General features: G+C 37.8%; 1 protein-coding gene and 1 pseudogene across 1 annotated transcript; one reads left to right on the top strand and one right to left on the bottom strand.

Annotated features, from left to right (window-relative positions):
* Window positions 1-1,064: 1,064 nt before the first annotated feature.
* Window positions 1,065-3,529, top strand: LOC129650938 (26S proteasome regulatory subunit 10B-like; annotated as a pseudogene).
* Window positions 3,530-6,219: 2,690 nt separating this feature from the next.
* On the bottom strand, window positions 6,220-17,790 carry LOC129650036 (insulin-like peptide INSL6). The gene is made up of 2 exons (XM_055578152.1): window positions 17,427-17,790; window positions 6,220-7,032 (listed from the first exon to the last, which is right to left on the bottom strand). Exons 1-2 carry the CDS (start codon window positions 17,698-17,700, stop codon window positions 6,689-6,691), a joined length of 618 nt encoding a protein of 205 aa, XP_055434127.1. The 5' UTR covers window positions 17,701-17,790; the 3' UTR covers window positions 6,220-6,688.
* Window positions 17,791-17,860: the final 70 nt, after the last annotated feature.

Raw genomic sequence — 17,860 nt, 5'->3', positions numbered from 1 at the left:
GTGGTCATTTAAAATAATGGATATAACAATAAAAATAAATAAATAAATAAAATAAAATAATGGATATAGTTAAGCTAACTAAGGAAGTGTTAGATAAAGACAGCGAGTAGAGGATCAGAACCTGAGACAATCTTAACATTTAAAGGTTAGATTGAGGATGAAGACTGAGCAAGGAAAGACAAAGTAGTCCACTTCAAGAATAATGCTGTTCACTTGCTAAGTCATGTCTGACTCTTTGCAACCCCATGGACTGCAGCACACCAGGCTTCCCTGTTCTTCACTATCTCCAGAGTTTGCTCAAACTCATGTTCATAGAGTCATTGATGCTATCTAACAATTTCATCCTCTACCACCCCCTTCTCTTTTGCTTTCAGTCTTTCCCAGCATCAGGGTCTTTTCCAATGAGTCTGCTCTTTGCATCAGGTGGCTAAAGTATTTATTGCAGCTTCAGCATCAGTGCTTCCAATGAATATTCAAGGTTGATTTCCTTTCGGATTGACTGGTTTGATCTTGTTACTGTCCAAGGAAATCTCAAGAGTCTTCTCCAACACCACAATTCAAAAGCAGAAATTCTTTGGGCCAAGCCTTCTTTATGGTCCAACTCTCATATCTGTACATGCCTACTGGAAAAACCATAGCTTTGACTATCCGGACCTTTGTCGGCCAAGTGATGTTTCTGTTTTTTACTATTCTGTCTAGGTTTGTCATAGCTTTTCTTCCAAGGAGCAAGCATCTTTTAATTTCATGGCTGCAGTCACCATCCGCAGTGATTTTGGAGCCTGAGAAAGTAAAATCTGCCACTGTTGCCACTTTATCACCATCTATTTGCTATGAAGTGGTGGGACCGGATGTCATGACCCTAGTTTGTTGAATGTTGAAGTTTAAAGCCATTTTCAGTCTTCTCTTTCAACTTCATCAAGAGGCTTTTTAGTTCCTCTTTGCTAGCTGCCATTAGGGTGGTAGTATCTGCATATCTGAGGTTGTTTTCTGTCCCAGCAACCTTGATTCCAACTTATGATTCATCCAGCCTGGCATTTCACATGATGAACTGTGCATACAAGTTAAATAAGTGTGATGATATACCGCCTTGTTGTACTCCTTTCCCAACTTTGAACCAGTCTGTTGTTCCATGTCCAATTCTGATTTGCTTCTTGACCTGCATACAGGTTTCTTAGGAGACAGGTAAAGTGGTCTGGTATTCCCATCTCTTTAAGAATTTTCCAGTTTGTTGTGATCCACACAGTCAAAAGCTTTAGCGTAGTCAATGAAGCTGAAGTAGATGGTTTTTTCTGGAATTCTCTTGCTTTTTCTATGATCCAACAGATGTTGGCAATTTGATCTCTGGTTCCTCTCACTTTTGTAAATCCAGCTTGTACATCTGGTAGTTCTTGGTTCACATACTGCTGAAGCCTAGCTTGAAGAATTTTGAGCATTAATTTGCTAGCGTGTGAAATGAGTAAAATTGTACGGTAATTTGAATCTTCTTTGCCATTGCCTTTCTTTGGGATTGGAATGAAAACTGACCTTTTCCAGTCCTATGGCCACTGCTGAGTTTTCCAAATAACAGTATCATCTTTTAGGATTTGAAATAGCTCAGCTGGAATTCTATCACCTCCACTAGCTTTGTTTGTAGTGCTTCTTTTTTAAGGCCCACTTGACTTCATGTTCCAGGATGTCTGGCTCTAGGTGAATGACCACACTATCATCTGCGTCATTAAGATTTTTTTTTTTTTTGGTACAGTTCTTGTGTGTATTCTTGCCACCTCTTCTTAATCTCTTCTGCTTCTGTTAGGTCTTTGCCATTTCTGTCCTTTATTGTATCTTTGTATGAAATATTTGCTTGGTATCTCTGGTTTTCTTGAAGTGATCTCTAGTCTTTCCCAGTCTATTATTTTCGTCTGTTTCCTTGCATTGTTCACTTAAGAAGGCTTTATCTCTCCATGCTATTCTCTGGAACTCTGCATTCAGTTGAGTATATGTTTCCCTTTCTTGTTTGCCTTTCACTTCTCTTTTCTCAGCTATTTGTAATAAAGGAAGATAGTCAGACACAGTTATGTACAACATGGTAACTTGATTCATCAATAAAGGAATAAAGACTGATAGATGATGAATGTGAGGGAGAATACAAAATTGAAATGGGCAGGATCATCTGGCCCCCACCTTCTAGTGCTGCTCCCCTCTTCATCCCACCTTGTTCCCCACCTCATTGGCCATGGCCATTCTTGGCATTCCTTATGAGTGATGGCATCTCATCATGGTAGACCACAGAGATAATAAACTTCAAGACTATCACATGCAAAAAAGTGCTGGAACACAAGACAATAGCTATCTTAAACCATTAAGGATAAAAGACCTTACCAATCAGTATGCTTCCCTCATAGCTTACTTGGGAAAGAAACTGCTTGCAGTGCAGGAGACCTGGGTTCGATCCCTGGGTCTGGAAGATCCCCTAGAGAAGGAAATGGCAACCCACTCCCGTATTCTTGCCTGGAGAATCCCATGGACAGAGGGACCTGGCAGGCTACAGTCCTTGAGGTCACAAGAGTCAGACACGACTTAGTGACTAAACCACCACCACCACCAATCAGTAATGAGAAGTCTGAAAATGATCTGAAGGACTTCGAGTCACCCAAATGTAGAAAGATTGTGGGTAAAGTACTTAAGATATTGATTCAAAAATTCACTGTTAAAGCTATAAATGGATCAAGATATGTTTTGAGTTGTCCTTGTAGCCTGAAAAAAGTAAGCTGAAGCCAGGAACAAGAGCTGCTTTGGATATGAATACACATTTGCCAAGATCCACTGTTTTATAGCATGTTTCATGGACACAGATAATCCTTTTTTCTGAGACTGGGCTGTTATCAGAACAGATAATCAAATTGACAGAGGTGAAAGAACTACCTCCTACAAACCTAGAATTATTCCAGTGTAATGGTAGTATGGCTAAAAGGCTGTTGTATGAACAGCCAGTTACAGGGAAAACACTAATAGCAAGAGCTGTTAGCCAGCTGGACTACAATTTTCTAAATGTATCTAGCTCTGCTATAGACAAGTACATTGGTGAAAGTGCTCATTTGATCCGAGAACTGTTTGAGTATGCCAGAGATTATCAGCCATGCATCATTTTTATGAATAAAACAGATGTCATTGTGAGTATTAGCTTTGTGAAAGTACTTCACCTGATAGGTTCAGAGGACTTTAATGGAGTTACTCAAATGGATGGATATGATACTCTGCACAGAGTTAAAATGATCATGGCTACAAACAAGCACAGTGAATCCTGTTTTGCTGTCTCCAGGTAAATTAAATATATATATATATATTTATTTATAAGCAGTATTAGATATACTGAAAATCTATGAAGGTACCATGATAAAATAGGTTATTTAGAAGTACTTGTGAAGCTTTCAGAGAGCTTTAACAGAGCAGACCTGAGAAATGTTTGCACTGATGCAGGTATGTTTACAATTCATGCTGTTATGAGTTTGTAGTGTAGAAAGACTTTATGAAAACAATCAGAAGTGGCTAATTTTAAGAAGCTGAGCTTAAATTGGACTACATGGTTTTGACAGCTACATGACACTGGTTTAACATAAAAATCAGTTGAAAATGTATGCAATAGCAATAATCTCATTAAAATTGTATGAATTAAAAAAACTTGAAAATAAAATAATAAAAATGTATAGCTTATAACAAGTTTAATAAAAATGTATAGTTTATAACATATAGAAATTAAATATATAAACACAAATAGAAAAGACAGGAGGGGTAAATGGAAGTATTGTGTTGACAAGGTCTTAAACTGCATGTGAAGTGATAAAATATTTGAAGGAATCTATAATAAAGGTGCATATTGTATCAAATTTTAAGAAATAGCAAAGTAACCAACAAGATGAAATTTTAAAAGATTTCAACCCAACAGAACGCAAGGAGAAAAAGGAACAGAAATCACATAGGATAATAGCAGAAGTATAGATTTAAATCCAAACCATGTGGCTAATTAAATCCATACCATATTGATAATTACATTAATCAGTGATCTAAACTTCCAAATAAAAGGCATATATTGTCAAACTCAATGAAAAAGCAAGAACCAACTATATGCTGTTTACAAGGAACCAATTTTAAATATAAAGATGAAAAGAGGTTAAGAATAAAAAGGTAAAAAATAATATATGATGGAAACACTAATCATAAGAAAGCTGAAGTTGCTATATTAGTATCAGGAATATTACCAGTGATAAAGGGAGACATAATAATGAAACTATTAATTCAGTAGAAGATAGATACAACATGCATGTAGTAATTTTTAAATACAGGAAGCATAAATAAATGAGCTAAAAGAACAAATAGACAAGTGCAAAATTATAGATATTTCAGTACTTTTCTCTGACAGAAAAAACAGCAAGATCAGTAAAGATATAGAACTCTGAAAACAACACAATCAACCAACTTCAACTAACTGACATTTATAAACTACTCCACAAACAGCAGCATGAACATATAGCAGAATATACATTCTTACCAAGTGTTTAGAAATGGGGCAGTTATTAACCAACACAGATGCAAACAAAACAAAGTAGGGGCCAAATAAATGAACTCCAGACAAAACATATGGATAATTTCTGCTCATGATCTTGACATCAGAAACATTGAACAAGATGCTAGAATTAAAATCTTGGTCCAGCTCTACCCCTAACTAGCAAGTAACAACATGAAGAAGCCTCAAGAGGCTGCATAATATTAAGGTACCTCAGCTTTCATTCATTTTTTTTCCTACTTCAGGATTGCTCTAAGGAGTCCATAAGGAAAATATGAGTGTTCTATCTAAATTAACAAAATCATTGTTAATACAATTACAGATATTAACAGACAGGAACTAAGCTAAGAAGCTAATTAAATATACCCTAGCACAAAAATTACTAAAGTGTGTAGGTAAGTATATAGCTAGGCAGATAACATACTTGGTAAATCTCATAATTTTCTAATTGACACTTTGGATATATATGTTAGGAAGCTAATAAAACTCCATTTTTATTCTTAAACTACAAGTACAGACCTATACTTCTTCAAACTAGTTCAAGTGTATCACTGTATTTTGGCTTACAAGGCAACTCTCAATGGAACAGTTTCATCAAACACCCAGCCAACTTACTGTATCACTCAACCATGATATGATATAATCTATCATTTTATATCAAAACAAGTGACTAAAAAAAATTAAAGTGAATGCTGTACCCTAGAACTGGTTAAAAAATTGTATCTATTAATGCACTGTAAATGAATATAACAGATACACGTGGAAAAGAGCTTTGGTTCTAAAAAATAACAGAGCCAAATAGGAATTTAAAATTTTAATTGAACATTACAGTGCATATTTGGGAAAGAAACTAGAAAAATATTCCAAATTATACTTACCCCCTAATTAATGGCAGAAAATAGGAATTTCACTTTGGATTCTTTGTATAAGCTTTGCTCTAATTTGTAGCATTAAAAGATTTTCCCATGTGGACATAAAGTGGAAAAACATACCAAAAACTTAGTGCTATAGTACCTAAATTGAGTTAAGATATGCAAGCACATAAATAGAATTTCTACAATATTCATACTGTGAATATTAACAGTGATTGTCAACCTTTAACCTACTTCAGAATGACTCAGAAGGCCTGTAAAAATGCAGACCAATGAGCCCCATACCCAGAGTTCTAATTCAGTAGGTCTGGGAGAGGACCTTAGAACTGCATTTCTAACACGTTCCCAGGTGATGCCGACACTGCAGTCTATTCTGACCAAGCCTGAATAAGACTTCACATTGTATCGGTACCTTCAAAGCAAAGACAGGGGATCTTGGAGAGAGATTACAACCTCAAGAAAGTCACTGAACTATGTCCTCAATAGAAACTGTGAAAAGACTTACCAGTTACTATACAAAGAATTAAAACTGTACTTACTAAAAATGTGTAAGAGCTACTATGGGTAGTTGGTTAGCTATTTTAAGTCAGTAGGACAGATGTACTGGCATACTGCTGCTGCTGCTGCTGCTGAGTCGCTTCAGTCGTGTCCAACTCTGCGACCCCATAGAAAGCAGCCCACCAGGCCCCCGTCCCTGGGATTCTCCAGGCAAGAACACTGGAGTGGGTTGCCATTTCCTTCTCCAATGCATGAAAGTGAAAAGTGAAAGTGAGGTCGCTCAGTCGTGTCCGACTCTTTGCGACCCCATGGACTGCAGCGCACCAGGCTCCTCCGTCCATGGGATTTTCCAGGCAAGAGTACTGGAGTGAGTTGCCATTGCCTTCTCCGACTGGCATACTAGAGTGAGCCTAATAGTAATGGGCACCAGTCAGTATATCATACACATGGAATGCAGAACATTCCATAATCCATTTAAATGCTACTTAAGAGAGTTTCAAAACCATAAATAAGAATAAACAGGTAATCGTTAGATGTCTGCATAGATCATGCCACCTCCAGTAATATCTTCAAATATAAAAATATATGAAAAACAGAGCACCAAAGAAAATACTAAGTCGTATTACCACCACAAAGTATTGCTAAGTGTTTACAAATACATCTAGATGTTGGTCACAGCAGAGAAACTACAAGGACAATCACCAAAAAAATAATAAGTAAAATATATTAAGCTTTTTATTAAGTTAGTGTAAGTCTCATGATGGTTAGTATATCTCAGTCACAACTGCTGATGCTTCCTTAAGTTTTCATAATCAATATATGGAAGGCATGCAATAATAAGTTCTTCTTTTGTACATCCCTTCTGACAACATTTCTCTGAGTATCCTCTGCGTTTTCTTTGGGGATGATTCCCCCAAAACAAATTGCTTAAGGTTTTGATTTTGTTTGTATTTTTCTTTTGAAATTCTATAATCTCATGAATATATGGACTGATATCTTGTGATGAGGAAGATTCCTCTTGTCTTGTCTTAAAAGGCAAGTTGGCCTTTTTATACTGATACTCAGGCAGTGACTGCATCTTCATATTGTTTATTGCTTCTTCCTGAGAGGCAGAAGTAGGGACTGTTGAGAGACAAGAAATAAATCCTTTATTAAAATATTAGCTGAAAATTTAATCATAATGCTGTAACACTAAAGCCAGCTAATTCGGAAACACAAGTAATCACATTTTAACTAGTAAAATGGTTACTCAAAAGCAATGTATATGTTTAAGTAAAACAGTTGTAATGTTTTCCTATAAAAAGGCCTAGAAACCTTTGCACACTTTTATTCAGAAAACATTTTTTGAGCTATAATTCATATGCCATAAAATTAAGCATTTTAAAGTATACAATTAGTATATTCACAAGGTTGCACAAACATCACCACTATCTGATTCCAAAACATTTCTATCATCCCCAAAAGAAACCTCCCCCGATTAGGAGTCACTCCCATTTTCCTCTTCTTTCAGCCCCTGGTACCTACTAATCTACTTTATATTTCTACATATCTGCCCAAAACATAACCATATATGGTCATTTGTGTCTGGTTTTTTTCACTGAGCATATTTTCGAGGTTCAATCATGTTGCAGCATGTCTGCCAGTACTTTATTCTTTTTATGGCTGAATAATTTTCCATTGTATGGATATATCACATTTTATTTACCCAGTTGATAAATATGTGGGTTCTTTCTACTTTTTAACTATTAAGAATAACACTGCTCAGAACATCCACATACATGTTTTTGTGTGAACACATTTTCAGTTCTCTTGGGTATATACCTAGGATTAGAACTGCTGGATCGTATGGTAAATTTGTTTACCTTTTTTTAGGAACTGCCAGTTTTCCACAGTGGCTACACCATTTTACAATCCAACCACTGATATACTAGGCTTCCAATTGCTATACATCTTGGCCAACATTTTATGTTTTCCATTTTTTGATGGTAGCCATCCTAATGGATGTGAAGTGGAATCCCATTATCATTTTGATTTATAATGACCTTGCAACTAATGATGTTGAGCATTTTTCATGTCCTTATTGTATATCCTCCTTGTAGAAATGTATATTCAAATTTTTGCCCATATGTAATTGAGTTACTTGTTTTTTATGCATATTTTATAACTAAGTGATTAGTAGAAGCCATTCTGTTGAAATATAAAGAAATGGAGAAGTGTGATATGCTCGGTGAATTGTTAATGTTACACTGCTCTTACTCAGTATTACTTATAAGAAATTAAAATAACACCAGAAGGTAATTAATTGGAGGCTTGTTGAATTTCCATCATTGCCCTTGCCCATCTACAGTTCCTTTTGAGGGATATATTGCCTCTAGCCACTGCTGTTGAGTCATGTTCTGAACCATGTGACTGCATCCTAAATCTGCAGTTCAAAGACAGGAGGTTGGCACCTGACCCCAAAGAAACAGACAGGAGGTTGGCAACTGACCCCAAAGAAACCATCTACCACAGTGGCCCGCAATCCATGCCCTGTGAAAAATAAATTTGCTCAATAAGATTTCCTCTTGTTGAAACTGGGTTTCCCTGGTGGCTCAGATGGTAAAGCATCTGCCTGCAATGCAGGAGACCTGGGTTCTATCCCTGGGTTGGGAAGATCCCCTATAGAAGGAAATGGCAACCCACTCCAGTACTCTTGCCTGGAAAATCCCATGGGATTTATCAGAATGGAAGGAAAAATTTTGCTTGAAGAAATTTATGATTCAGGTATATAGATAATTTTTTGAGCCATAAGACTGGATCAGATCACAAAGAGAGTTAAGTATAAATAGAAAAGAGGGGAAAGGAGCAGTGACCCCCACAAGAGACTGAGCCAGAACTGCCTGTGTGGGTTTGAAGGTCTCCTGCAGAGGCGTGGGTCAGTAATGGCCAGCTGCAGGGACGGGCACTGGCAGCAGCAGTCCTGGGAGGCACAGTGTGTGACCTAAGTCCTCCTGGAGGAGGTCACCATTAGCCCTACCATAGAGCCTCCAGGTGGGTGACCCACAAGCTGGAGAACAACTGTACCAAAGAAGTTCTCACACTGATGCCAAGGTTCTAGGCCCCACATCAGACTTCCCAACCTGGGGATCTGGCAAAGGGACTGAGAATCCTAGCGAATCTGACTTTTAAGGTCTGTGGGATTTAATTATAGAACTTCGACTAAACTGGGGAAACAGAGACTCTTGGAGGGCACAAAAAAAACCTTGTGTGCACCAGGACCCAGGAGAAAGGAGCAGTGGCCCCACAAGAGACATGAGCAGGACTTGCCTGTGAATGTTTGGGAGTCTCTGGTGGAGACATGGGTCGATAGTGGCCTTCTGCAGGGCCAGGGGCCACTGGCAGCAGTAGTTCTGGGAGGCACAGCATGCTCATAAGTCCTATTGCAGCAGGTCACCATTAGCCCTACTATAGAGCCTACAGCCCTACCATAGAGCCTGCAGACTGCAGGACTGGGAGCTTCAGGCCAAACTACAAGGAGGGAGCATAGCCCCACCAAGCAGCAGAAAATCGGACTAAAGATTTACTGAGGATGGCCCTGCCCACCAGAGCAAGACCCAGTTTTCCCCTCAGCAGTCCCTCCCATCAGAAAGCTTGCACAAGCCCTCTGCCATGAGAGGGCAGACAGATGAAACAAGAACTTCAGTTCCACAGCCACCAGAATGAAAACCACAATCACAGAAAACTAGCCAAAATGATAAAATGGATCACAGCCTTGTCTAACTCAATGAAACTATGAGCCGTGCTGTGCAGGGCCATCTAAGATGGACAGGTCAAGGTAGAGAGTTCTGACAAAATGTAGTCCACTGGAGAAGGGAATGGGAAATCAGTATTCTTGCATTGAGAACCCCATGAACAGTATGAAAAGGCAAAAAGATATGAAACTGAAGGATGAACCCCCCCAAGTGTCCAATATGCTACTGGAGAAGAGAGGAGAAATAACTCCAGAAAGAATGAAAAGGCTGAGCCAAAATGGAAACAACACCCAGTTGTGGATGTATCTGATGGTGAAAGTAAAGTCTGATACTGTAAAGAACAATATTGCATAGGAACCTGGGATGTTAGGTCCATGAATCAAGGTAAATTGGACGTGGTCAAACAGGAAATGGCAAGAGTGAACATCGACATTTTGGGAATCAGTTAAAATGGACTGGAATGGACGAATTTAATTCAGATAACTATTACATCTACTACTGTGGGCAAGAATCCCTCAGAAGAAATAGAGCTCTCATAGTGAACAAAAGAGTCTGAAATGCAGTACTTGGCTGCAATCTCAAAAACAACAGAATGATCTCAGTTGGTTTCCAAGGCAAACCACTCAACATCCCAGTCATCCAAGTCTATGCCCCAACCAATTGCTGAAGAAGCTGAAGTCAACCAGTTCTATGAAAACCTACAAGACCTTCTAGAATTCACACCTAAAAAGATGTCCTTTCATCATAGGACACTGGGATGCAAAAGTAGGAAGTCAAGAGATACATGGAGTAACAGGCAAATTTGGCCTTGGGAGTACAAAATGAAGCAGGGCAAAGGCTAACAGAGTTTTGCCAAGATAATGCACTAGCCATTGCAAACATCCTCTTCCAACAACATAAAAGAGGACTCTACACATGGACATCACCAGATGGTCAGTACCGAAATTGGATTGATTATATTCTTCGCAGCTGAAGATGGAGAAGCACTACACAGTCAGCAAAAACAAGACCTAGAGCTGACTGTGGCTCAGATCATGAGCTGAATTGCAAAATTCAGACTTAAATTGAAGGAAGTAAGAAAAACCACTAGGCCATTGAGGTACAACCTAAATCAAATCTCTTATGATTATACAGTAGAAGCAACAAATAGATTCAAGAGATTAGATCTGATAGACAGCATGCTTGAAGAACTATGGATGGAGGTTCATAACATTGTACAGGCCAAAACCATCCCCAAGAAAAAGAAATGCAAGAAGGCAAAGTGGTTGTCTGAGAAGGCCTTACAAATAGCTGGGAAAAGATGAGAAGTGAAAAGGAAAGGAGAAAGGGAAAGATATACCCAACTGAATGCAGAGTTCCAAAGAATAGCAGGGAGAGGTAAGAAAGACTTCTTAGTCAACAATGCAAAGAAAGAGAGGAAAACAGAAGAATGGGAAAGACTAGAGATCTCTTGAAGAAAATTAGAGATATCAGAGAACATTTCATGTAAAGATGGGAATAAAGGACAGAAATGGTAAGGACCTAACAGAAGCAGGTGAGATTAAGAAGAGATGGCAAAAGGTCTTAATGACCTGGATAACCATGATGGTGTGATCACTCACCTGGAGCCAGACATCCTGGAGTGTGAACTCAAGTGGGCCTTAGGAAGCATTACTACTAACAAAGTTAGTGGAGGTGATAGAATTCCAGCTGAGCTATTTCAAATCTAAAAGATGATGCTGTTAAAGTGTTGCACTCAATATGCCAGCAAATTTGAAAACTCAGCAGTGGTCACAGGACCGAAAAGGTCAGTTTTCATTCCAATCCCAAAGAAAGGCAATGCCAAAGAATGCTCAAACTACTGCACAACTATATTCATTTCACATGCTAGCAAGTTAATGCTCAAAATCCTTCAAGTTAGGTTTCAGCAGTACATGAACTGAGAACTTCCAGATGTACAAGCTGGATTTACAAAAGTGAGAGGAACCAGAGATCAAATTGCCAACATCCACTGGATCACAGAAAAAGCAAGAGAATTCCAGAATAACATCTACTTCTGCCTCACTGACTATGCTAAAGCCTTTGACTGTGTGGATCACAACAAACTGTGGAAAATTCTTAAAGAGATGGGAATACCAGACCACCTTACCTGTCTCCTGAAAATCCTATATGCAGGTCAAGAAACAACAGTTAGAACTGGACATGGAACAACACACTGGTCCAAAATTGAGAAAGGAGTATGTCAAGGCTATATACTGTCACCTTTCTTATTTAACTTGTATGTGGAGTACATCATGTGAAATGCCAGACTGGATGAATCACAAGCTGGAATCAAGATTGCTGGGAGAAATATCAATAACCTCAGACATGCAGATCATACCACCCTAGTGACAGAAACCAAAGAGGAACTAAAGAGTCTTTTGATACAGGTGAAAGAGGAGAGTGAAAAAGTTGGCTAAAACAGTGTAGTAATAATACAAAGCCAAACAAAAAGACCAGTTAAATAAGAATCTCAGACAAACTTAATAAACAATAAAAGTGGCTCTACAATCAGTGGAAAAAAATGATTGTTCAGTAGATGGTATTCAGAAAAATACTTCCTCATGTACAGAAAAGTAAGACTTTGAGAAAATTAAGATAGTATTCCTAGCCAGAACAGAACCAAAAATGGGCCCCAGAAGAATTAAGGACCTAACGAGAAAAGTAAAACTATAAAACCAATAGAGAAACAAAAAAGGACCTCCAAAACGTTCAAAAGGATGAACAATAAGGTGAAACACTTATTGTCTAATGGCATAAAAATTAAGACTTTCTATCTAATAACACCAGTAGATAGATGGCAAAATAAGATGACATATTTGCAATATCTAAAACCTATAACTATTACTGTATCTAGATTTTGAATGAGTCTTACAAATTAACTGGAAGATGACAACTTTGACAAAAGTGGGCAAAATATAGAAATAAAATTTCTGAAAAATAGGAAGTTTTCAAAAATAAGGAACCCAAAAGGCTAATATGCATATGATGAGGTACTCAAATCCAGAACAAGTTAAATGAGATTTTATTTAATGTCTATCACACTGGAAAATGTTAAAAATTATATAATTTTAATTCTTGGCATGGATATAAGAACATAGGAATTCTCATGTACTAGTAAAAAATAAGAACAGATGGATGAAGACCAGGAATAAGGGACTACAGCCTATCTAACTGGAATAGGGGTATGGATTATGAAATACTGGTAATGAAACTTCAATAATTTCACCTAGCACTAAGAGTTAGGCAGCACCATACTCAGAATTTAGAAATATGACATTAGTTTCATGCTGCCGCACTCTGAAATAGGTTGTGGCAAAATGGTCCATACATTCGGAATTCATTAACAAGAAGTGCACAATCTGAAATTCAACTTATGTCTGAGTAGCTCTGAAGAAGGCATTTTTGAATATCAGTGTACCAAACTGTCATTTCCTGTGTCAGACTCAAAGAAATTATCAGAAGATTAAAATTATTGATAATTGATTTGGCCTAACATAGAAATATATTCTGCTTGTATAAGCTAAATAAAAATTAATCAACTTTTCAGCAACATTCACATGCAAAAGAAATGACATAATTATATATTCTATGTTGGAATTCTCTTTTGGAAATACATGCCTCTCTTCAACTTCTATTAATAAATTAGTCACTGGAAATTAATAGATTACAGTCTCTCTTTCCTTACAGATTAAGAATTCTTTAAAATCTAATACAAATTCATATTGATAACCTAAATTCATTTTCTTCTTCCATATATTTAAAAAAAACCATGGTTTCATTGCCACATATTTCCACTTTTATAAACTGTCCTTTATATAGTCCCCATAGTAACATGTTTAATGTGTATGACACTCCTGAAATATGATCAGTTATATTTCCATTTCCTACAAATCTTGTTTCATTGCAGATCTCTCCTCACTGAATTAATGACATTTACTCCTTTGGGGTATTGTGAATAACACCTGAAATAAAGGAATGATTAATCAGCTACAAGTTTTAAAGTTGATTTTAAAATATTTTATTTATTTGGCTGTGCCAGGTCTTAGTTGTGGCATGTGGGGTCTAGTTCCCTGACCAGGGTTCGAACCCAGGCCCCCTGCACTGGGAACATGGAGTCTTAGCCACTGGGTCACCAGGGACTTATTATTGTTTGGTCAAGAAAAAGGATTCCAAACTCATTCTCAATCACAAACTCAAGCTTGGATGTCTGAAGGTAAAATTTTGACTATGGTATAGGTAATGAGAGCACAGCATTTGATGTGAGAGGAACGCCCACCAAGCATGAAGTAAAAGGGGAAGTCCACCTTGCACTTGTGAGAGAAAAGAATAAAGAAGAAATAGAAAACTGAACTAGTCCCTTGTTACTCAGAAAGCATTATTCAACTAACAGGATCGACATTACCTGGGAGCTTGTAAAAAGTAAACTCAGGGTCCACCCCAGACCTACTGAATCAGAATCTGTATATTAACAGCATTTTTGAGGTGACTCATATACACATTAAAGTGTGAATATCAGCTAAACTGAAGTACAACTGAGAGTTTGGTGAGAGAGAATTCCTTCATTACAAAAACAGGATAAAATGAATTTATATGTAGGTGGTTTTGATGATAGAAAATGATCAAGATTCAGTCTGATGTTTTCTATTGTTTCTGTCTTTACATGATACTCTACATAGAAACCCTAAAGACTCCACACAAAAACTACTAGAACTGATAAATTCAGCAAGGTAGCAGGTTACAATATTAATATACAGAAATCTGTTGCATTTCTTTACACTAACAATGAACTATCAGAAGGTTAAAAAAAGCCCCTTTTAAAATCACATTTAAAAAATACCTAGGAATAAACCTAACCAAGGAGGTGAAAGACCCATAACCTCAGAATTATAAAACATTAATAAAGGAAACTGAAGATGATTCAAAGCAATAAGAAGATAGCCTGTGCTCTTGGGTTTGAAGAAATCTACAGATTTAATGCAATTCCTACCAAATGACCCATGACATTTTTAATAGAACTAGACAAATAGTCCTAAAATTTATATGGAATCACAAAAGACCCAGAATAGAAAAAGCAATCCTAAAGGAAAAAAAAAAAAAAGCTGAAGGCATAACCCTTCCAGACATCAGACAATACTACAAAGCTATAGTTATCAAAAAAGCGTGGTACTGACACAAAAAACAGACTTATGGATCAACAGAACAGAATAGAGAGACCAGAAATAAACCCAACACCAATGGTCAACGGATCTTCAACAGGGGAGACAAGAATATACAGCAGAGAAAAGATAGTCTCTTCAGGAAGTGGTGTTGGCAAACTGGATAGCCCCATGTAAATCAATGAAGGTAACACTCTCTTACACTATACATAAAAATAAACTAAAAATGGCTTAAAGACTTAAATATAAGACATAACATCATAAAACTTGTAGAGAGAATAGGCAAAACATTCTGACATAAATCATACCAATGGTTTCTTAGGTCAGTCTCCCAAAGCAATAGAAATAACACCAAAAATAAGCATAGGAGCTGTAATTGAACTTATAAGCTTTTGCAGAGCAAAGGAAACCATAAACAAAATGAAAAGACAACCTACAGAATGGGAGAAAATATTTTCAAATAATGCAACCAACAAGGACTTAATTTCCAAATTACACAAACAACTCATATAGCTCAATTAAAAAAATAATAAAAAATTGGGCAGAACTAAATATTTCTCCAAAGAAGATACACAGATGGCCAATGGGCATATGAAAATGTGCTCAACATCACTAATACAGAAATGGAAATCAAAACTACAATGAGCTATCACCTCACATAATGTCAATCATCAAAAAGTCTACAAATAATAAATGCTGGAGAGGGTGTGGAGAAAAGGGAATCTTCCTATGCTGTTGGTAGGAATGTAAGTTGGTGCAACCACTATGAAGAACAGTATAGAGGGTCCTTAAAAAATTAAAAATAGAATTACCATATGTTCCAACAATCCAACTCCTGGGTATATATCTGGAAAAAATAAAATCTAATTTGAAAATATACATGCACTCCAATGCTCATAGCAGCATTATTTACATGCAAGCAACTTAAGTGTCCACTGAGAGACAAATGGGTAAAGAAGATGTGGTGTGTGTGTGTGTGTGTATATATATATATATATATATATATATATATATGCAATGGAATATTACTTATCCATAAAAAAGAATGAAATGATGTCATTTGCAGCAACATGGATGGACTCACTTTGCTGTACATCTGAAACTAACACAATGTTGTAAATCAACTTATACTTCAATAAAAAAGTTTTTATTCCCTTGGCATCAATAATTTATAGGTTTTATTCATTCATTAAAAAAGAATATCAGAATATAGCTAATATTTTATAACTTTAAATGTAATATAATCTATAGAAATTTTGAATTAGCAGTTGTACAACAGATACTAATATTGTAAACCAACTATACTTCAAAACAATAAAAAAGAGTAAGTGCTCACAAAGTGCTAGGCAATGTTTTAGTTTGTTTTACTCATCTATGTTAGGGTCTCTCTTTCGATATGTTAGTCTACTCCTTCCTTTAATTTCAGAATCTTGACTTTCACAAAATTTGCCCAAATCAGAACAACTGAATTATTGTAAAAGGCAGTGACTTAAACTATACACTCTAGACAACTGTTTACAAATAAAGTGCACTTTCTTTTAAAACAGCAAATGTATTGGGACTAAAATGCATTAGCCACAAAATGTAAAAACAGAAAGTGAAAGTGAAAGTGAAGTCGTGTCGGACTCTTAGCGACCCCATGGACTGCAGCCTACCAGACTCCTCCATCCATGGGATTTTCCAGGCAAGAGTACTGGAGTGGGGTGCCATTGCCTTCTCCATGTTCTTCCTAAAGACTGCTTAAAAGCATTTTGTATAAATTCAATATACCTTAAGCATATACTCTATGCTTGGCCCTCTGCTGGGCATTTCATATAAAACATACATTCCTGTGTGTGTGTGCCAAGTAGCTTCAGTCGTATCTGACTCGTCACAACCCCATGGACTGTAGCCCACTAGGCTCCTCTGTCCATGGAATTCTCCAGCCAAGAATATTGGAGTGGGTTGCCACGCCCATCTCCAGGGGATCTTCCCCACTCAGGGATTGAACCTGCGGCTCCTGCACGGCAGGAGATTCTTAACCGTTTGAGCCACAAGTTCTCAGGGAAGATGATACCTATATTAGGTGTTAAAGGACAAAATAGAGTTTGCCAGGTGACAAGGGCACTGCAAGAAGGGAAAGTTGGGAAACATACAAGTTTGTAGACTTTACATTTGTGCATTTCTTTCCTCAAAGTTAAATTAAAAAAGAAAAAAGGGCATCACAGAGATTGTGTATGTATGCTGTTGCTGCTAAGTCGCTTCAGTTGTGTCTGACTCTGTGCGACCCCACAGACGGCAGCCCACCAGCCTCCCCCGTCCCTAGGATTCTCCAGGCAAGAACACTGGAGTGGGTTGCCATTTCCTTCTCCAATGCATGGTGAAAAGTGAAAGTGAAGTCTCTCTGTTGTGTCCAACTCTTAGCAACCCCATGGACTGCAGCCCACCAGGCTCCTCCGTCCATGGGATTTTCCAGGCAAGAGTACTGGAGTGGGTTGCCATTGCCTCTTCCGTGTGTATGTATATTAGGCACAAATTCCACTTCCTGAAGCTAAATGGCTGGCAGAGCGAATTCGAGAATAAGAAATGTACAAAGATGAACAAACATGCCTTTGGTTTTGATTTTCACCTGGGTTTGTCGCTCTCCTCCAGACCGGAAAAGTGGTTTGGGAGCTTTCTGACCGGTCAGGAATGAAGCTTTCAACCTTTTCTGAGGCCTGGGAAAGCAGCTGTGTGAAAGGCTTTTCCTTCTCAACGTGGCTCCAGTTAACATCGCCACAGAGTTTTACTATCTCATGCAGTAGATGCCGGCCGCACAATCTCCTGGCTCTGCTAATGTCGTTCAGCTCACGGGAGACTCGAACCAGTAGGAGCCCGAGACACAGATAGAGGAACCGCGGCATCCCTGGGTCCCCAAGCCAGGTCCGCCGCGCGCTCTAACTGCCGTCCTGCACGACTGTGCACGTGCACAGTCTTCTGATCTTCGTCTCCAGACCTCGCGAGAACTTCGAGTCAAGACGAGGGCAGCTGTGGAGGCGCTGCCTAAGCTTCCCGAATTTCGCA

Source organism: Bubalus kerabau, chromosome 4, assembly GCF_029407905.1.
Source record: "Bubalus kerabau isolate K-KA32 ecotype Philippines breed swamp buffalo chromosome 4, PCC_UOA_SB_1v2, whole genome shotgun sequence".
Classification (NCBI taxonomy): domain Eukaryota; kingdom Metazoa; phylum Chordata; class Mammalia; order Artiodactyla; family Bovidae; genus Bubalus; species Bubalus kerabau.
This window is presented reverse-complemented; position numbering and strand designations above follow the sequence as displayed.

Coding starts and splice junctions, on each gene's coding strand:
- LOC129650036 (XM_055578152.1), bottom strand. CDS start 17,700: ATGCCGCGGTTCCTCTATCTGTGTCTCGGGCTCCTACTGGTTCGAGTC. Junction 7,033..17,426: donor GAGGAGAGCGACAAACCCAG/GTGAAAATCAAA, acceptor GTCTCTCAACAG/TCCCTACTTCTGCCTCTCAG.